General features: G+C 40.7%; 1 protein-coding gene across 1 annotated transcript in view; it reads left to right on the forward strand.

The window, feature by feature from the left end:
• LOC130079528 (piezo-type mechanosensitive ion channel component 2-like) overlaps positions 1-22343 on the forward strand; it is a gene marked incomplete at both ends in the record, with an annotated part of 101936 nt that overhangs the window by 37149 nt on the left and 42444 nt on the right. Inside the window, 7 exons of the mRNA XM_056244807.1 lie at positions 9914-10079; positions 12399-12642; positions 13238-13334; positions 16329-16494; positions 18745-18834; positions 19590-19711; positions 20779-20850. Coding sequence (XP_056100782.1) covers positions 9914-10079; positions 12399-12642; positions 13238-13334; positions 16329-16494; positions 18745-18834; positions 19590-19711; positions 20779-20850 — 957 coding nt within the window. The remainder of the gene's footprint in view (positions 1-9913; positions 10080-12398; positions 12643-13237; positions 13335-16328; positions 16495-18744; positions 18835-19589; positions 19712-20778; positions 20851-22343) is intronic.

Raw genomic sequence — 22343 nt, forward strand, 5'->3', positions numbered from 1 at the left:
TGTGTAGACGACTTCTTGCTCTGGTTTAACTGTGGTTCTGTGTGTAGACGACTTCTTGCTCTGGTCTAACTGTGGTTCTGTGTGTAGACGACTTCTTGCTGTGGTTTATCTGTGGTTCTGTGTGTAGACGACTTCTTGCTGTGGTTTAACTGTGGGTCTGTGTGTAGACGACTTCTTGCTGTGGTTTAACTGTGGTTCTGTGTGTAGACGACTTCTTGCTGTGGTTTAACTGTGGTTCTGTGTGTAGACGACTTCTTGCTGTGGTTTATCTGTGGTTCTGTGTGTAGACGACTTCTTGCTGTGGTCTAACTGTGGTTCTGTGTGTAGACGACTTCTTGCTCTGGTTTAACTGTGGTTCTGTGTGTAGACGACTTCTTGCTCTGGTCTAACTGTGGTTCTGTGTTTAGACGACTTCTTGCTGTGGTTTATCTGTGGTTCTGTGTGTAGACGACTTCTTGCTGTGGTTTAACTGTGGGTCTGTGTGTAGACGACTTCTTGCTGTGGTTTAACTGTGGTTCTGTGTGTAGACGACTTCTTGCTGTGGTTTAACTGTGGTTCTGTGTGTAGACGACTTCTAGCTGTGGTTTAACTGTGGTTCTGTGTGTAGACGACTTCTTGCTGTGGTTTAACTGTGGTTCTGTGTGTAGACGACTTCTAGCTGTGGTTTAACTGTGGTTCTGTGTGTAGACGACTTCTTGCTCTGGTCTAACTGTGGTTCTGTGTGTAGTAGTGTTGTCACGATACCAAAATTATTGTTTCGATACCGATACCAAGTCAAGAATTGCGATTTCGATACTTTTTCGATACTTTTCCTGAAAAGGGAGAAACACTCTCAAATATCATTGCTGTGCTTTATTTTAAAACTGGGACAACATTCCAATCATAACACACTAATAAATGAACATTTGAACAGCAGATAGGCTATAATAACCATTTGAACAAAATATGAAATATGAAAAATATAAAAAATAAATTAGAGCAATGACATTCAAGGTAAAAAAATAAATAAATTTAGCAGCATTATCTCAGTTATCATAAGAAACATAAGATTTTATCAATATCAATGCCACTGACGATTCTGCTTATCGATCCGATTCTTTAACGATTCTCTTATCGATTCATGATAGCATTGTGTGGAAAAAAGTAGTCATATGCTTTTTCGGGGGAAAAAAACAAGTGTTTTATTTGTTTTATGTAATTTATGTAATAAATGAAACCTTATTACAAAGTGTTAACGATTAGTTATACACCGATTCAGACAGATCAGTTGTTTTAACCATTCATTAAAACGAATCGGTTCAAATGAGTCATTAGTTCGCGAATTGGACGTGTCATTATCGGACGTGTGCGCGTTAATTGTGTGATTATCCAGGCGGTTACATCCCACTGTCATCACAGAAAACATTTCATGACTGGATAGTTTTTTTCGTTTATTTAAAGTGTGGTTTATGTCAGCTGAATGTGCGGAACGATTCAGAGAAGATAAGGCAACGTATTTTACCACAATTTACACCCAGCGGTAATTCAGAAAAAAAAAAAAAAAACTCCGAATGCTCCACATGAAACTTTAGTCTCCCGACCTTACCATCGTGTCGAATTATTTTGATTAATATGTGCGAGGGAGAGAGAGAGAGCAAGACAGCGCTTAGTTTTGAGACGGTGAAGCCTTGTTTATACTTTCGCCTGGCTCCGCAGAGAGAGAGAGAGAGTGCGCGCGCGCGACCGGGGCTCGCTCACTCTCTCTCTCTCTCTCTCTGCTCGTTCAGTTCACGCGCCCTGTCACACGCGCATGAGGAGAAAAACACAGACGTCCATAGGGAGGCACTGGAAGCGTGCGTTGCACACACCAACATGCAATACTCTCTTACAAATCTGGAACGCGGTCATTCTTATAAGTATCGATACTAATAAATTTAGGTATCGTGAAGTTTTTAATTTCCGAGTATCGCGATACTTTTGAAGTATCGGTGCACCGTGCAACACTAGTGTGTAGACGACTTCTTGCTGTGGTTTAACTGTGGTTCTGTGTGTAGACGACTTCTTGCTGTGGTTTAACTGTGGTTCTGTGTGTAGACGACTTCTTGCTCTGGTTTAACTGTGGTTCTGTGTGTAGACGACTTCTTGCTGTGGTTTAACTGTGGTTCTGTGTGTAGACGACTTCTTGCTGTGGTTTAACTGTGGTTCTGTGTGTAGACGACTTCTTGCTCTGGTCTAACTGTGGTTCTGTGTGTAGACGACTTCTTGCTGTGGTTTAACTGTGGTTCTGTGTGTAGACGACTTCTTGCTGTGGTTTAACTGTGGTTCTGTGTGTAGACGACTTCTTGCTGTGGTTTAACTGTGGTTCTGTGTGTAGACGACTTCTTGCTGTGGTTTAACTGTGGTTCTGTGTGTAGACGACTTCTTGCTGTGGTCTAACTGTGGTTCTGTGTGTAGACGACTTCTTGCTGTGGTTTAACTGTGGTTCTGTGTGTAGACGACTTCTTGCTGTGGTTTATCTGTGGTTCTGTGTGTAGACGACTTCTTGCTGTGGTTTAACTGTGGTTCTGTGTGTAGACGACTTCTTGCTGTGGTTTATCTGTGGTTCTGTGTGTAGACGACTTCTTGCTGTGGTTTAACTGTGGTTCTGTGTGTAGACGACTTCTTGCTGTGGTTTAACTGTGGTTCTGTGTGTAGACGACTTCTTGCTGTGGTTTATCTGTGGTTCTGTGTGAAGACGACTTCTTGCTGTGGTTTAACTGTGGTTCTGTGTGTAGACGACTTCTTGCTGTGGTTTAACTGTGGTTCTGTGTGTAGACGACTTCTTGCTGTGGTTTAACTGTGGTTCTGTGTGTAGACGACTTCTTGCTGTGGTTTATCTGTGGTTCTGTGTGTAGACGACTTCTTGCTGTGGTTTATCTGTGGTTCTGTGTGTAGACGACTTCTTGCTGTGGTTTAACTGTGGTTCTGTGTGTAGACGACTTCTTGCTGTGGTTTAACTGTGGTTCTGTGTGTAGACGACTTCTAGCTGTGGTTTAACTGTGGTTCTGTGTGTAGACGACTTCTTGCTGTGGTTTATCTGTGGTTCTGTGTGTAGACGACTTCTTGCTGTGGTTTAACTGGTTCTGTGTGTAGACGACTTCTTGCTGTGGTTTAACTGTGGTTCTGTGTGTAGACGACTTCTTGCTGTGGTTTAACTGTGGTTTTGTGTGTAGACGACTTCTTGCTGTGGTTTAACTGTGGTTCTGTGTGTAGACGACTTCTTGCTGTGGTTTAACTGTGGTTCTGTGTGTAGACGACTTCTTGCTGTGGTTTATCTGTGGTTCTGTGTGTAGACGACTTCTTGCTGTGGTTTAACTGTGGTTCTGTGTGTAGACGACTTCTTGCTGTGGTTTAACTGTGGTTCTGTGTGTAGACGACTTCTTGCTCTGGTCTAACTGTGGTTCTGTGTGTAGACGACTTCTTGCTGTGGTTTAACTGTGGTTCTGTGTGTAGACGACTTCTTGCTGTGGTTTAACTGTGGTTCTGTGTGTAGACGACTTCTTGCTGTGGTTTAACTGTGGTTCTGTGTGTAGACGACTTCTTGCTGTGGTCTAACTGTGGTTCTGTGTGTAGACGACTTCTTGCTGTGGTTTAACTGTGGTTCTGTGTGTAGACGACTTCTTGCTGTGGTTTATCTGTGGTTCTGTGTGTAGACGACTTCTTGCTGTGGTTTAACTGTGGTTCTGTGTGTAGACGACTTCTTGCTGTGGTTTAACTGTGGTTCTGTGTGTAGACGACTTCTTGCTGTGGTTTAACTGTGGTTCTGTGTGTAGACGACTTCTTGCTGTGGTTTAACTGTGGTTCTGTGTGTAGACGACTTCTTGCTGTGGTTTAACTGTGGTTCTGTGTGTAGACGACTTCTTGCTGTGGTTTATCTGTGGTTCTGTGTGTAGACGACTTCTTGCTGTGGTTTAACTGTGGTTCTGTGTGTAGACGACTTCTTGCTGTGGTTTAACTGTGGTTCTGTGTGTAGACGACTTCTTGCTGTGGTTTAACTGTGGTTCTGTGTGTAGACGACTTCTTGCTGTGGTTTATCTGTGGTTCTGTGTGTAGACGACTTCTTGCTGTGGTTTATCTGTGGTTCTGTGTGTAGACGACTTCTTGCTGTGGTTTAACTGTGGTTCTGTGTGTAGACGACTTCTTGCTGTGGTTTAACTGTGGTTCTGTGTGTAGACGACTTCTAGCTGTGGTTTAACTGTGGTTCTGTGTGTAGACGACTTCTTGCTGTGGTTTATCTGTGGTTCTGTGTGTAGACAACTTCTTGCTGTGGTTTAACTGTGGTTCTGTGTGTAGACGACTTCTTGCTGTGGTTTAACTGTGGTTCTGTGTGTAGACGACTTCTTGCTGTGGTTTAACTGTGGTTCTGTGTGTAGACGACTTCTTGCTCTGGTTTATCTGTGGTTCTGTGTGTAGATGACTTCTTGCTCTGGTTTATCTGTGGTTCTGTGTGTAGACGACTTCTTGCTGTGGTTTAACTGTGGTTCTGTGTGTAGACGACTTCTTGCTGTGGTTTAACTGTGGTTCTGTGTGTAGACGACTTCTTGCTGTGGTTTAACTGTGGTTCTGTGTGTAGACGACTTCTTGCTGTGGTTTATCTGTGGTTCTGTGTGTAGACGACTTCTTGCTGTGGTCTAACTGTGGTTCTGTGTGTAGACGACTTCTTGCTGTGGTCTAACTGTGGTTCTGTGTGTAGACGACTTCTTTCTGTGGTCTAACTGTGGTTCTGTGTGTAGACGACTTCTTGCTCTGGTTTATCTGTGGTTCTGTGTGTAGACGACTTCTAGCTGTGGTTTATCTGTGGTTCTGTGTGTAGACGACTTCTTGCTGTGGTTTATCTGTGGTTCTGTGTGTAGACGACTTCTAGCTGTGGTTTAACTGTGGTTCTGTGTGTAGACGACTTCTTGCTGTGGTTTATCTGTGGTTCTGTGTGTAGACGACTTCTTGCTGTGGTTTAACTGTGGTTCTGTGTGTAGACGACTTCTTGCTGTGGTTTATCTGTGGGTCTGTGTGTAGACGACTTCTTGCTGTGGTTTAACTGTGGTTCTGTGTGTAGACGACTTCTTGCTGTGGTTTATCTGTGGGTCTGTGTGTAGACGACTTCTTGCTGTGGTTTATCTGTGGGTCTGTGTGTAGACGACTTCTTGCTGTGGTTTAACTGTGGTTCTGTGTGTAGACGACTTCTTGCTGTGGTCTAACTGTGGTTCTGTGTGTAGACGACTTCTTGCTCTGGTTTAACTGTGGTTCTGTGTGTAGACGACTTCTTGCTCTGGTTTATCTGTGGTTCTGTGTGTAGACGACTTCTTGCTGTGGTTTATCTGTGGTTCTGTGTGTAGACGACTTCTAGCTGTGGTTTATCTGTGGTTCTGTGTGTAGACGACTTCTTGCTGTGGTTTATCTGTGGTTCTGTGTGTAGACGACTTCTAGCTGTGGTTTAACTGTGGTTCTGTGTGTAGACGACTTCTAGCTGTGGTTTAACTGTGGTTCTGTGTGTAGACGACTTCTTGCTGTGGTTTATCTGTGGTTCTGTGTGTAGACGACTTCTTGCTCTGGTTTATCTGTGGTTCTGTGTGTAGACGACTTCTAGCTGTGGTTTATCTGTGGTTCTGTGTGTAGACGACTTCTTGCTCGTGTGTAACTGTGGTTCTGTGTGTAGACGACTTCTTGCTGTGGTTTATCTGTGGTTCTGTGTGTAGACGACTTCTTGCTCTGGTTTATCTGTGGTTCTGTGTGTAGACGACTTCTTGCTGTGGTTTATCTGTGGTTCTGTGTGTAGACGACTTCTTGCTGTGGTTTAACTGTGGTTCTGTGTGTAGACGACTTCTTGCTCGTGTGTAACTGTGGTTCTGTGTGTAGACGACTTCTTGCTGTGGTTTATCTGTGGTTTTGTGTGTAGACGACTTCTTGCTGTGGTTTATCTGTGGTTCTGTGTGTAGACGACTTCTTGCTCTGGTTTAACTGTGGTTTTGTATGTAGACGACTTCTTGCTGTGGTTTATCTGTGGTTCTGTGTGTAGACGACTTCTTGCTGTGGTCTAACTGTGGTTCTGTGTGTAGACGACTTCTTGCTGTGGTTTATCTGTGGTTCTGTGTGTAGACGACTTCTTGCTGTGGTTTAACTGTGGTTCTGTGTGTAGACGACTTCTTGCTCTGGTTTAACTGTGGTTCTGTGTGTAGACGACTTCTAGCTGTGGTTTAACTGTGGTTCTGTGTGTAGACGACTTCTTGCTCTGGTTTATCTGTGGTTCTGTGTGTAGACGACTTCTAATGTGGTTTATCTGTGGTTCTGTGTGTAGACGACTTCTTGCTGTGGTCTAACTGTGGTTCTGTGTGTAGACGACTTCTTGCTGTGGTCTAACTGTGGTTCTGTGTGTAGACGACTTCTTGCTGTGGTTTATCTGTGGTTCTGTGTGTAGACGACTTCTTGCTGTGGTTTAACTGTGGTTCTGTGTGTAGACGACTTCTTGCTCTGGTTTAACTGTGGTTCTGTGTGTAGACGACTTCTAGCTGTGGTCTAACTGTGGTTCTGTGTGTAGACGACTTCTTGCTGTGGTCTAACTGTGGTTCTGTGTGTAGACGACTTCTTGCTGTGGTCTAACTGTGGTTCTGTGTGTAGACGACTTCTTGCTGTGGTTTATCTGTGGTTCTGTGTGTAGACGACTTCTTGCTGTGGTTTAACTGTGGTTCTGTGTGTAGACGACTTCTTGCTCTGGTTTAACTGTGGTTCTGTGTGTAGACGACTTCTAGCTGTGGTCTAACTGTGGTTCTGTGTGTAGACGACTTCTTGCTGTGGTTTAACTGTGGTTCTGTGTGTAGACGACTTCTAGCTGTGGTTTAACTGTGGTTCTGTGTGTAGACGACTTCTTGCTCTGGTTTAACTGTGGTTCTGTGTGTAGACGACTTCTTGCTCGTGTGTAACTGTGGTTTTGTGTGTAGACGACTTCTTGCTGTGGTCTAACTGTGGTTCAGTGTGTAGACGACTTCTTGCTGGTGTGTAACTGTGGTTCTGTGTGTAGACGACTTCTTGCTGTGGTTTAACTGTGGTTCTGTGTGTAGACGACTTTTTGCTGGTGTGTAACTGTGGTTCTGTGTGTAGACGACTTCTTGCTGTGGTTTAACTGTGGTTCTGTGTGTAGACGACTTCTTGCTCGTGTGTAACTGTGGTTCTGTGTGTAGATGACTTCTTGCTGGTGTGTAACTGTGGTTCTGTGTGTAGACGACTTCTTGCTCTGGTTTATCTGTGGTTCTGTGTGTAGACGACTTCTTGCTGTGGTTTATCTGTGGTTTTGTGTGTAGACGACTTCTTGCTGTGGTTTAACTGTGGTTCTGTGTGTAGACGACTTCTTGCTCGTGTGTAACTGTGGTTCTGTGTGTAGACGACTTCTTGCTGTGGTTTATCTGTGGTTCTGTGTGTAGACGACTTCTTGCTGTGGTTTAACTGTGGTTCTGTGTGTAGACGACTTCTTGCTCGTGTGTAACTGTGGTTCTGTGTGTAGACGACTTCTTGCTGGTGTGTAACTGTGGTTCTGTGTGTAGACGACTTCTTGCTCTGGTTTATCTGTGGTTCTGTGTGTAGACGACTTCTTGCTCTGGTTTATCTGTGGTTCTGTGTGTAGACGACTTCTTGCTGTGGTTTAACTGTGGTTCTGTGTGTAGACGACTTCTTGCTCGTGTGTAACTGTGGTTCTGTGTGTAGACGACTTCTTGCGGGTGTGTAACTGTGGTTCTGTGTGTAGACGACTTCTTGCTGGTGTGTATCTGTGGTTCTGTGTGTAGACGACTTCTTGCTGTGGTTTATCTGTGGTTCTGTGTGTAGACGACTTCTTGCTCTGGTTTAACTGTGGTTCTGTGTGTAGACGACTTCTTGCTGTGGTTTATCTGTGGTTCTGTGTGTAGACGACTTCTTGCTGTGGTTTATCTGTGGGTCTGTGTGTAGACGACTTCTTGCTGTGGTTTAACTGTGGTTCTGTGTGTAGACGACTTCTTGCTGTGGTTTAACTGTGGTTCTGTGTGTAGACGACTTCTAGCTGTGGTTTAACTGTGGTTCTGTGTGTAGACGACTTCTTGCTGTGGTTTATCTGTGGTTCTGTGTGTAGACGACTTCTTGCTGTGGTTTAACTGTGGTTCTGTGTGTAGACGACTTCTTGCTCTGGTTTAACTGTGGTTCTGTGTGTAGACGACTTCTTGCTGTGGTTTAACTGTGGTTCTGTGTGTAGACGACTTCTTGCTCTGGTCTAACTGTGGTTCTGTGTGTAGACGACTTCTTGCTGTGGTTTAACTGTGGGTCTGTGTGTAGACGACTTCTTGCTGTGGTTTAACTGTGGTTCTGTGTGTAGACGACTTCTTGCTGTGGTTTAACTGTGGTTCTGTGTGTAGACGACTTCTTGCTGTGGTTTAACTGTGGTTCTGTGTGTAGACGACTTCTTGCTGTGGTTTAACTGTGGTTCTGTGTGTAGACGACTTCTTGCTGTGGTTTAACGGTGGTTCTGTGTGTAGACGACTTCTTGCTGTGGTTTAACTGTGGTTCTGTGTGTAGACGACTTCTTGCTCTGGTTTAACTGTGGTTCTGTGTGTAGACGACTTCTTGCTGGTGTGTATCTGTGGTTCTGTGTGTAGACGACTTCTTGCTGTGGTTTATCTGTGGTTCTGTGTGTAGACGACTTCTTGCTCTGGTTTAACTGTGGTTCTGTGTGTAGACGACTTCTTGCTGTGGTTTAACTGTGGTTCTGTGTGTAGACGACTTCTTGCTGTGGTTTATCTGTGGTTCTGTGTGTAGACGACTTCTTGCTGTGGTTTAACTGTGGTTCTGTGTGTAGACGACTTCTAGCTGTGGTTTATCTGTGGTTCTGTGTGTAGACGACTTCTTGCTGTGGTTTAACTGTGGTTCTGTGTGTAGACGACTTCTTGCTGTGGTTTATCTGTGGTTCTGTGTGTAGACGACTTCTTGCTCTGGTTTAACTGTGGTTCTGTGTGTAGACGACTTCTTGCTGTGGTTTATCTGTGGTTCTGTGTGTAGACGACTTCTTGCTCTGGTTTAACTGTGGTTCTGTGTGTAGACGACTTCTTGCTGTGGTTTAACTGTGGTTCTGTGTGTAGACGACTTCTAGCTGTGGTCTAACTGTGGTTCTGTGTGTAGACGACTTCTTGCTGTGGTTTATCTGTGGTTCTGTGTGTAGACGACTTCTTGCTCTGGTCTAACTGTGGTTCTGTGTGTAGACGACTTCTTGCTGTGGTTTAACTGTGGGTCTGTGTGTAGACGACTTCTTGCTGTGGTTTAACTGTGGTTCTGTGTGTAGACGACTTCTTGCTGTGGTTTAACTGTGGTTCTGTGTGTAGACGACTTCTAGCTGTGGTTTAACTGTGGTTCTGTGTGTAGACGACTTCTTGCTGTGGTTTTAACTGTGGTTCTGTGTTTAGACGACTTCTTGCTGTGGTTTATCTGTGGTTCTGTGTGTAGACGACTTCTTGCTGTGGTTTAACTGTGGTTCTGTGTGTAGACGACTTCTTGCTGTGGTTTAATTGTGGTTCTGTGTGTAGACGACTTCTTGCTGTGGTTTATCTGTGGTTCTGTGTGTAGACGACTTCTTGCTGTGGTTTAACTGTGGTTCTGTGTGTAGACGACTTCTTGCTGTGGTGTATCTGTGGTTCTGTGTGTAGACGACTTCTTGCTGTGGTTTTAACTGTGGTTCTGTGTTTAGACGACTTCTTGCTCTGGTTTATCTGTGGTTCTGTGTGTAGACGACTTCTTGCTGTGGTTTATCTGTGGTTCTGTGTGTAGACGACTTCTTGCTGTGGTGTATCTGTGGTTCTGTGTGTAGACGACTTCTTGCTGTGGTTTTAACTGTGGTTCTGTGTTTAGACGACTTCTTGCTCTGGTTTATCTGTGGTTCTGTGTGTAGACGACTTCTTGCTGCTGCTGTGCGCGTCGCTGCAGGGCCGTGTGTTCGAGGAGGAGTGTGTGACGCCCGTGCAGATGCTGGCCGGCGACAATGTGGAGATCTGTCGAGACCTGGACGCCGCCAGCTTCAGCCAACACAACCCTGTGCCCGACTTCATCCACTGCAGGTCAGACCGTCCCCTACCACCTGATCTCACAAATACATGTCTATATTCATAATTATATTCCATAATTATATTTATTATACTTTTTTTGATGTTTTGAAATACTTTAAAAGGTCCATTTCAAATCAAACATAACATTACGGATTTGTATTCCTTGTGCTTTTAACCAACATCATTGCTTTGCAAAAAAGCGCCACAGAATGACAAAAAAAAAGTTATATTGAAATAATATAACTGAAATAAAATGCTGAAAAAACACACCATATTTATTTTACCCCTCCCTCCTCCCTCCCAACTATTGTCTTTATTCTAGAACATAGTTAATTTTTCAACACTCCCAGTTTCTATTACAAAAACCCAGCTTTGTCATAATTACAGCAGAATAACTGGTGGAAATGGCTTTAGATATTGAGTACATTTACATATGCTCTAATAATGTGATTATTTCCAGTATTTAGAGCAAGGATTAATTGCAGTTAGATGTTTACATTACCAACCTCTTCACTCCCATTTACATGCAATTTTCATTATTCTGATTATTTGCTAAGGATTGTGGTTATTTTTACTGCATTATTCACACATGTACAGCATAAAACTGGACACTGTTTTAATCTACTTGCGTCCAATGCAAAACACATTTCTATGGTTTACTGGATTATTCAGTTACACGCCTAAAATATCTTTTAGATGTTTTTAACCTACATTATATTCATGTAGCACAACTTTGTCAACATGAACTCGGTTTCTTCAGCGCCCCAAAAATGTGACTGACTTACAGCTTTGTTTATTGAATATGATATGAAGTGTTGTGTTTACGTGAGATGATCTTGCCTAATCTTCATGAGAATGGCATTATGAAGCTGCATGTAATTATGTTGTTAAATGGGGAACTCAAGAAAGTTAAAACATAAAGCAACTCTAATACTCTTATTACTTTTACTGCCATCCGATATGACCCAAAATACACTTCAATTGTAATTGCATCATTACTTTTTCAAGTTAGATTGTAGTCTGAGGACCAGCTGAGCTTCCTCTGCTTGATATTGTAGAGTAAAACGAGACGATGAATAGTGATTCTAGATCAGGACAACACAATTTATCTCTGCTCAAGTGATCCATCAGCTGTAGTGATCTTCAGCCAGTTCAAACAATTAGAAATGATGATGGCGATGAAGAAATCTGGAGATTTTCTGCTCTTAATGATGCCTGTCTGCTGCTCTGATCATATTTAGAGGATATCACAAGTGCGGCCAGTTTTTCCACTTCTTCATCATTATCTTTATTACTATAGTTGCATATTCCAATAGTAAATCAAAATAACCAGCTAATTTGATATGTGTAGTTCTGAGGGAACCAGGACTGCTGTTACTTTCAAAATGTTCATAACAGGACTGTAGGTCAGAGATAAAATGGCCAATAACGGCCTCACCTTGCAAATATCATCATATCGCACCAAATTAGTTATGCCAAAAAATATCAAAATATTATTGCTATTTAAAATGGCTGATTCTATGTGAATATATTGGAAGTAAAGTGTAATTTATTCCTGTGATCAAAACTGAATTTTCAGCATCATTACTCCAGTCTTCAGTGTCACATGATTCTTCAGAAATCACTCTAATATGAGGATCTGATGCTCAAGAAATATTTATCATTATCATCAGGGTTTGACATTAACTTTTTTGCTCACCAGTGGTTTTCCAAAGTTACTAACAACATTTTCACTGGCCACAATTTTGACATTGATACCATTAGGAACTGCCATATAGATATTTTTAATATCATCTCATAATTTGGCAGCAGGAATATTAGGCTGCTGTCACTTTAAGACCTGATGCACGGATCCATTATACTGTTACACCTGCGTTTTCTTTCTCGACTGTTTACATTCACTTAAAACATAACTGACTGTGCTTACGTGAATACTCACCAAGACTGGCATTATTTTGTGTGTATTTCACTGTTTAAGCGCAATAAGCAGTGAAAAATAACTCAATTTAGTTCTGAGAGATGGCTTTATGAGCGCATACTTTGGGTCCAAGCACAAAATCTGCAGGAATGAGTGAAATTATGCGCAATACACGCAATCCCACGCCGAAACACAAGCCCTGTGACACCAGCAATATTCATTCGGAGCAAATTAATCGAGTGAATGAGGGGAATTCAACATTTGAAGTGGATCATAACCTAAAGTTATACATGAATTTTAAACAATACCCGTTCTTGTCTTAGGACAACTTTGAACTTTTTTGATCCTCTTCAAATGTTGACTACTGTATAATGTATAAGTATGATCTATAAAAGGACGTTTCATCTGTGCAGGTCGTATTTGGATATGCTGAAGGTGATCATGTTCAGCTACCTCTTCTGGTTCGTCCTGACCATCATCTTCATCACGGGCACCACACGCATCAGCATCTTCTGTATGGGGTACCTGGTCGCATGCTTCTACTTCCTGATTTTTGGAGGCGAGCTGTTACTGAAGCCAATCAAAAGCATCCTTCATTACTGGGACTTCCTCATAGCGTACAACGTGTTTGTGATCACCATGAAAAACATTCTCTCAGTAAGTATCTGTAAAGATCCACGGAAGGCAAGTTGTATAGAGAACCCAAGTGCAGTTTATTTATCAATTAAACAAAACAAAAACATGCCGTAGCATGAAACAAAAGCATAAAACAAAAACCATAACATGACGCTTACCGACAGAGATTACATTGAAATAAAACTTGACAAGGACACATGGCAAACATGAGGGCTTAAATACACAGACTAATGTAAAAAATGAACAGACGATTAACCAATGACAAGACACATGGCAGGATCACATGACATGAACAAACCAAAACATGACAGACAAGACCAAATCGTGACAGTATCTCATAAATTTGGTTCATTCAAGGTGTAGTAAATACTGAAATAAATGATTACGTCTGGGCCGTTCTGTTAAAATGCTCTGAATTCAGAGTGAATGAAGTGAAAAGAAGTGTTTGTGGGATTTGATGAATAATTCAATACACACTTAAGGGTGACAAACGGAAACTATTTCTCATTAACAAACAACGATGTTCTCTTTCACAGAGGTTCGTCCAACATTTGAGATACACAGAAATGATGTTTTTGCTGGATGTGATTGTAGTTTCGGTTGTCTCGTCTCTCAGGTAGCGGCGTGTGGATATATAAAAGCGCTGGTGGCGAATCACTGCTGGCTGATCCAGCTGTTCAGTCTGGCTTGCACTATAAAAGGATATTCAAAACGTAAGTTATGCTTTCATTTCCTCTTTGGTTCAAGAAATTGAATGCTCACTTTCAACATTCGTTGTACACTTTTGTGTCCCATGACTTTTCGGTGCCACAAATCCCACGTTTTTATGCTGAAAACTGTGAAATCTAATTGCAACTGTGAAATCTAAACTAAAAATAACCTTGCATGACAAATAACACACAAATTATAAAAATGCCGCCTTTGGACTCACTTTATAGGATGTGATTGAAATGTGTGAAACAGCTAAAAAAATATATACAATGTAATTTTAAAATTATTATGTTAATTAATCATTTTAAAGTGCCCCTATTGTGTGTATATTATCTGTCATGTAGTGTGTAATGCAGCTGATTGTGAATGTTAAAGCTCTGCAAAGGTCAAAGTGCAGATAAATGGAGTTATTGTCTCCTAAAAGAAAGAAGTGATTCTGAACTAAAACGAGTCGTCAGTAATCCAGTCTCACTTCCTCACTTCTCAACCAGTTTGCATAATGCCCGTCTGTGGTCGTGATTGGCTGAACAGCGTCTCTTAGCCCCGCCCTCAAACACTGTAGTGTATCTGAGACTGGAAGAGTTCGGCTCGTGTTGTTCGTGTCGAGAAGACGCTGTTTTCTGAGATTGATGCGGTAAAACCCTCGCCATCGTCACTGTTCACATCACTGTGATCAAGAGCTGAGACTCAGATATGATAATGAGCGTTTGGTTTCTGACACGTGCTGTAAGCAGTCGACCAATCACAACAGACTGGGCCGTCTGACCAATCAGAGCTGAGCAGCTCTCAGAGAGGCGGGGCTTAGAGAGACTGAATCTTTGATCGAACCGTTTCAGACACTGAGCTGATGCTGCAATGTGTATTATTATAAAAGTTTGACCTTGGATGCATGTAAACTTGTAGTTGGAGAAAACAAAACAAAGGTAGGAACGTTTAAAATAGTGGCACTTTAACTCACTGTTTTTACAATATGTAATTAATTGTAGTAATGAATTCTAAGGGCTAAGCTTTTTGAAACAAATTTTTTTTAATGTCCTCATGATTTTTGTTTGATTAGATTGCATATAAAAAAAAAGTCACCAAGTTTTTAACCACTCAGATTGAGGAAAATGGCTGAAAAGCTTATAAAGGTTAATTATTAGCTCATTTTAATATCACTTTTACAGGGTTCCCGCGGATCCTTAAAAAGTCTTAAATTAGATTTGTTAAATTTAAGACCATAAAAAGTCTTATAAAGTCTTATTTTTACTTATGAAAGGTCTTAAATTTTAGATGACACTTTGACTTAGACATATCTAAAAGCTTTCCAAATTAAAACTATCTAATTAGCGTACGTATTTTTATTTATTTATTATTCTATCTTTGTGGATTTGCTAGTTCACGTGACATTTCGCGTCACTCGCGAGTCGCGGCAGCATAACTGTCTCCTGCACGCGAGAGGAGAGAAGGAGAAGAAAGGTCGTAAATGTCAGTTCAGTTGTAAGTTCATTCTTTATGTGCGTATGGTGTGCGATGTGTATTGTCTTTTATGATATTGTAATCATTGTTTTAACGATGTACGAGGCCCTGCGAGCTGACATCGCATTTGTCTCGTGCTTTCACTGCGTGATGTGTGCAGTGTAACTGTTATGTCCCCAAATTAGTTTTTGTCTTATATTTATATCATATTATGTTCTTATATTGGAATATCACATCAGAAAGAGTGCCGTTTTCCCGTGCACGATTCCAAGTGTGATATTTATGTTATACAACTGTTAAATTAACAATAAGTTAACATTGAAACTACTTTTTAGACACAATATTGTTAATATTGTTTGTTTTCCCTTTATTTCGCCGACTATAATTTCAAAATGAAACCGTAGCAGAGTCTCAATGCAACCGACAGCGATGATTTCTTGACTGAAATCCGCGTTTTGAACGAATCACTTGCTTCTTTCCCGAATGAATCAGCCGTTTGAACGAATCGGTTGAATGAATGACTCCCTCAACTCACTTATTACAGTGATTTGCCGCTGCGGTTTCATATTTAAAGTACCCTTTAAATAAAATGTTAAAATTAGAAATCATTTCATATTTAAATATTGAATATTGATTTAAAAATATATATCTCATAGCTTTATATATTCAGTTGTAAATGGAGTGTAAATAAATTAATGCCACTTCTGATGCCGCTTCTGTCACCTCTGCACTGCAAAGATGGATTTTGATTGAATGATTTAATTTGACTGTAACAGTGGTACTGTATGATTATTATATAATTAAGTATTATTGTATAATTACTGTATAATTTAATTTGAATGATAGTATTTGACATTAAAGGTGATGCATAACTCTAAATAAGTTTAGAAAAAATGTCCATATAGGTGAAAATGCCCCTGAAAAAATCTATTTAAGGTGGCAAATATTGCCCCTTAATTAAAATATTAATTTCTGTCACTGCTGTGAACTGACCACTGCATAGAATATGAAAAATATGAATATCTTCGTGAGTCAGCTGTCAACAACAGACCTAAACCAGCCATGGCACCAGCACAAAAACACAATCAGTAAAATATCATCTAATTATTATCAACAAAACGTTGAAAATATCAAGATATATTTGTCAATACTGCACAGCCCTAATGTACGGTATTAATTTTGATTTCTTAAGGTCTTAAAAAGGTCTTAAAAAGCCTTAAATTTGACTTTCAAAAGTGTGCAGGAACCCTGCTTTTAATGTGCCTGTTAATAATAATAATAATTTTTTTTTAATATATAATAATTTCATATGCCTCATGAAGGTCATGAGACTGAAACGTTGCTATTCAAATTTTGATACTCGTTTGCAAGTATTGATAGTGTGCGGGTTTTCCTTGTATTTTTAGATTGTTGCCCCGACTTATTTGGTCTATTCTCCCACGCACCTGTAGGTGTGCGATGGTGACTGCTAATTAATATCAATTTTAATAACAGATCTTGCTTGCATCAGGTTGTGATGATTGTACTGTGTCCCGCAGCGGAGCAGAACGCACACAAACAGTGCGAGCTGCCGAGTGACGAGGCGGGGATCATCTGGGACAGCATCTGCTTCGCTTTCCTCCTCCTGCAGAGACGGGTGTTCATGAGCTACTACTTCCTGCACGTCGTGGCCGACATCCGGTCCTCTCAGGTCCTCGCCTCCAGGTACGACACACAGGCTGCGTCCCAGTTCGCACACTATCTGTCCTAAATAGTATTCGAAAAAAGAATTAGTACGTCCCAAATCGTAGTATTTTGCAATGAGTGTTCCACAGAGACCCGGATGGTCTACTATATCCGGTCAGAATCCGAAGTGCAGATCGATGCGCACGCTAACAGCTAATATTACCCACAACCCATCGCGCGTTGGCCGAGGATTCGGTTAGAACTACAAACACGAGTGAAAAGTGTTCAAAAACTACAGACATGGAGGACGCGCGAGTCCGCGGTTGTGTAGAGAGGTTTAGATAAAGGGGTTTGAGTGATTAATTATCAGTATCTAACCTGACGAAAATGTATTTATTCAGTGTTGTCCACATTGTATTGCATCTGCAGCATTGTGAACTTTTGTAAAGATACGTTTAGCCATTCACTTTTAAATGCATTATTATATTCAAATTGCAAACCCATGAGGAGAGTCTCCGCATTAAAGACCCACGACTGCAGATGAACGTGCGACTACATTTCTCTCCGAAACGGTAGGAAATTAAATTAGATTGAATGGAGGATTTTAACTGTAAAAGATGATTGACAGGGCAGTTTACGGTGACAGGATGATTGACAGGGCAGTGTACGGTGACAGGATGATTGACAGGGCAGTTTACGGTGACAGGATGATTGACAGGGCAGTGTACAGTGACAGGATGATTGACAGGGCAGTTTACGGTGACAGGATGATTGACAGGGCAGTGTACGGTGACAGGATGATTGACAGGGCAGTTTAGGGTGACAGGATGATTGACAGGGCAGTGTACGGTGACAGGATGATTGACAGGGCAGTGTACGGTGACAGGATGATTGACAGGGCAGTGTACGGTGACAGGATGATTGACAGGGCAGTGTACGGTGACAGGATGATTGACAGGGCAGTGTACGGTGACAGGATGATTGACAGGGCAGTTTAGGGTGACAGGATGATTGACAGCGCAGTTTACGGTGACAGGATGATTGACAGGGCAGTTTACGGTGACAGGATGATTGACAGGGCAGTGTACAGTGACAGGATGATTGACAGGGCAGTTTACGGTGACAGGATGATTGACAGGGCAGTGTACGGTGACAGGATGATTGACAGGGCAGTTTAGGGTGACAGGATGATTGACAGGGCAGTGTACGGTGACAGGATGATTGACAGGGCAGTGTACGGTGACAGGATGATTGACAGGGCAGTGTACGGTGACAGGATGATTGACAGGGCAGTGTACGGTGACAGGATGATTGACAGGGCAGTTTAGGGTGACAGGATGATTGACAGGGCAGTGTACAGTGACAGGATGATTGACAGGGCAGTTTACGGTGACAGGATGATTGACAGGGCAGTGTACGGTGACAGGATGATTGACAGGGCAGTTTAGGGTGACAGGATGATTGACAGGGCAGTGTACGGTGACAGGATGATTGACAGGGCAGTGTACGGTGACAGGATGATTGACAGGGCAGTGTACGGTGACAGGATGATTGACAGGGCAGTTTACGGTGACAGGATGATTGACAGGGCAGTTTACGGTGACAGGATGATTGACAGGGCAGTTTACGGTGACAGGATGATTGACAGGGCAGTTTACGGTGACAGGATGATTGACAGGGCAGTTTACGGTGACAGGATGATTGACAGGGCAGTTTACGGTGACAGGATGATTGACGGTGACAGGATGATTGACAGGGCAGTTTTATTATATTATACCCAAATATTCTTCATACAGTGACTACCAGTGACATTTATACACATTCAGGAGCAAAAATGATTCCTCCACTTTGAGCTGATGATGTTTTGCTGAAGTGTGTTTTCTGTAACTGCTAATGCTCTTTTTACACACACACTGAACAACATGAAGCATTGCTTGGTCACTGGTTGAGCTAAACTGGTATTATCTAATTGTGTAGTTAAATTTAACAGCTGACAGATATTCATCATAATTCATGTGTGAGAGTCTAACAGAAGGACGGACAAAACCAGTCAAATATCCACTGAGTTCTGCTCCTATTTATCACCATTGTCTAAACTATAGCGAATAAACTGTGATGATGTGAGAAATGTGTCTGAATAAATGTAGGTTTGACTGTAATAAGCTCCTGCACATTTTGACTCTTATTTGAAACTGCTTAATATTTCAGAATGTAATGATTTGTATTATTATGGCCTCTGGGAGTTATTCCGCCTGTGGTGTGTGTGTTTGTTCATTGTTTCTCTGTCAGAGGAGCGGAGCTGTTCCAGGCCACCATAGTGAAGGCGGTCAAAGCCAGAATAGAAGAAGAGAAGTCGTCGATGGATCTACTGAAGAGACAGTGAGTTCATGAACGGCTCAGTGTGGGACTCACAATGTCTCATTGTTCACTGCCAACCGCTGCATTCTTTTACATACAGTCCGATGAAATCATGTGCTTATGGATGCAGTGAGATTCTGTATTGCTTATTGGTTCTTAGAGGACCTATTATGTTCTTTCCATCTGTGTTTAGTGTGTAGTGTTGCTGTTTGAGCATTAAAAAGCTCTGAGTTCTTCTCTATATGAGTGTTCCTGAACTCCTGAAACGCCTCCATTGTAGTCTTGAGTTTCTCCCGGGAACGAACACGCCACAATATTCCTCATTATAATAATTCATACGCAGAATAAAGGGGCGGGGCCTGGTTGAGTTAGTTAGTAGTGTGTTAAACTGGCGGTTATGGAAAGGGGCGGGACATTTCCTAAACACACTCGAAGCGCCCGACCAATCACAACACACTGCTCCAGCCGACCAATCAGAGCACAGTGTGCTTTTCAGAAGGAGGGGCTTCACAGAGACAGGAAGTAAACAGAGCGTTACTGACAGACTGGGAAGAGAGGAGCCGCAACAATGGAGAATATGAGGAAAATAATGGGTTTTTTTTAATTCAAGCAAAAAAAAGTGCTATCTCAGGCTGTTTTCTTTGCATGAAGACACATTCTCAAACTCTCTGCCTCTTTATCTTCAATTATACTCTGATTGTGTTCAAGGGAAAAGCTAAATTAGGCCAACTCAAGCAAAAGCCCAACCATGCTCTCCTTTCCTCTGTTTCTGTCAGGATGGACCGCATCAAAAGCCGACAGCAGAAGTTTAAGAGAGGGAAAGAGAGGATGTTGTCTTTGGCTCAGGAAAGTGGGGAAAGTCACTCAGTAGTGAAGGAGGAAGAGGATGAAGATGAAGGTATGTTTACATAATCAGCATTTTCAAATTTTCATTTGAATCATCACTGCTGAACTCTAGAAATCAACTTTTCCCACCAAAGACGCATTTAATCCATCAAAAGTGACAGTAAATACATTTATAATGTTACAAAAGACTCTATTTCACATAAATGCTGTTCTTTTGAACTTTCTATTCATCAAAAAATCCTGGAAAATAAAATGTATCACAGTTTCCACACAAATATAAAACTGTTTCCAACACTTATAATAATCATAAATGTGTCTTGAGCATCAGATCCTCATATTAGAGTGATTTCTGAAGGATCATGTGACACTGAAGACTGGAGTAATGATGCTGAAAATTCAGCTTTGATCACAGGAATAAATTACACTTTACTGTATATTCACATAGAACACAGATGATTTACATTACAATAATATTTCACAATATTTACTGTATTTTTGATTAAATAAATGCAGCTTTGTGAGCAGAAGAGACTTATTTCAAAAACATTGAATGGCGGTGTATGTTTTTCATTATACTGTACTAAATAGTTTTTTTTAGTATACTATAAACAGAATTAAATTGATCAAATAATACATGTATAATTCAGTATCCAGTTAATTATAATATTAGTAATTCAAAGGCACACAAATTGGAAAGTTCCAAATATAATCCAAATATATTAATAACTAGAATGCATTTAATTCACATAAACCAAAAGTAAAAATGTGTCTTTTAAATTTTGACAAAGATACACTCAAACGTGTGTACGACACACATGTTTGAGTGTATCTTTGTCAAAACACACACTTTAGTCCAACATCAGTGTCTGACTGAACATTTGTAAATTCCACAAGTGCCTGCGCTTAACAGCGGCGTTAAATGCATTGCAATCAAATCTAAAACACATGAAACGCGCATACAGTAGGTACTCTGTAACTAGGTACTAGTTCTGTACTAAAGTACAGAACTAAAGTAGGTACTAAATCTGATTGGACTGTCGGCTGTACCAGACCTCACAGTAAATGTGTGTGTGTGTGTGTGTGTGTGTGTGTTCATGGAACAATGTTTCTACATCACAGGAGAGGCCAGTAAAGAGAAGAAGAAAGGCCAAAGGAAGCAGTGGTGGAAGCCTTGGGTTGATCATGCCTCCAGTCAGTATCTCTTGCTCTTTTCATCTTCATAATTCAATTTGCGACCGAAGTGATTTTACAAGATCCCAATGTTGATCTGATATCATGTGGATGAATATTGCAGTTCAGTTTCTCAGATGTGTCTCCAGAGAAAAACACACCATAGTCTCAGAGATCTCAACAATGTCTCAGATTCGCCAACAGAAATATCCCAGAAGAGATGCGTTTCACAGAAGTGTTGCACATCAGAGCATCATTTGCTTCTGGTTTTAAATTGAAAAATAAAAGGATTTTTTTTTTTTTTTTTTTTGATAAAATCAAAATATTTCTCTGGGTACTCCAAAACCAATTTAAAGAACTTTAATATATGTGTCAAGAAAAGATTGTGTATGTCCATATTGTATTGACTTTTTTTACTTTAGTTTTATTAACATTTAGAATTTGCTTTTGCTTTTATGTTAATTTTAGTTTAATTTAAAAAGTCATTTCGTTATGTGCTTTCGCCATTTTGCTTATATGTTTAATATTATTATTAATATTGGGAAATGTGCCTTAATGAGACGATTCATGTTTATTTCAGTTTTAGTTTTTATTTATTTCCAGTTACAATTTTTAGTGCTTCAACTTAAACTTATTTCAGGTGATTCCCAACTAAGGCAACATTTGTAATTGTCATTTAGTTTAAGTTTTTCAACTATTATTTGAAGAGTTTGGTTCCAAAACGCAATAAATCCATTTAGATTAATTTGAGTAAAAATGTGTTTTCTTTACCAAGAAAGTGGAAAGATGAAAACCACTATTTTCTGTTTCAAACTTTCACATAGCATTTGTAGGTCATAATAACAAAACAAAAATTAAATCCAGGTTTTGATTTTCAAAGATTTATTATAAAAACGGATTATTTTTTTCCCCCAAAATGCAATAAATCCATTTTTTTTTTATTAAAAATGCAATTAATCCATTGAATCAATATAAAAGTTTTTTTTTTCATATTGAAACTGTTGAAAATACACAACAACGTAAGTTTATTAGTATAATATTTTTATTAAGAACTGTAAAGAAGATTGAAAACATTATTCCTCCTCCCGAGTGCCTCATCTTCTTAATCTCCTCACGTAAATGATTCGATTTCGATGCCTTACGTTTCTCACCCACCGCAGAAACAACCACAGGTTCATCAATGCCGCCAAAATCATTCATTTTTTTGTTTGTTTGTTGATCTAAAGTACAAAATAGATCAGAAAAACTAGGAAGCCGGGTGTATGTAAGGCGCTGCCGTTACTGTTTACATTGCGTGGAATGGTGCGTTGTGATTGGTTGAGAGTGGAATGGTGCGTTGTGATTGGTTGAGAGCGGATATATCTGCAGAGAAGGGAGACTGGCGTTTGTCGCGGTTTGGAAAGAAAGGGAGAAAACATGACAGAATAACACGGCGGATATCGCATTTTACTTCAAATTAAACATTGAATTTTCAATACCAACCAGATACAATACTGATTTTTGCAGTAACTAAT

The sequence above is a fragment of the Rhinichthys klamathensis genome, unplaced genomic scaffold (genome assembly GCF_029890125.1).
Source record: "Rhinichthys klamathensis goyatoka isolate OS25496 unplaced genomic scaffold, OSU_Roscu_1.1 h1tg001107l_1, whole genome shotgun sequence".
In the NCBI taxonomy this organism is placed as follows: domain Eukaryota; kingdom Metazoa; phylum Chordata; class Actinopteri; order Cypriniformes; family Leuciscidae; genus Rhinichthys; species Rhinichthys klamathensis.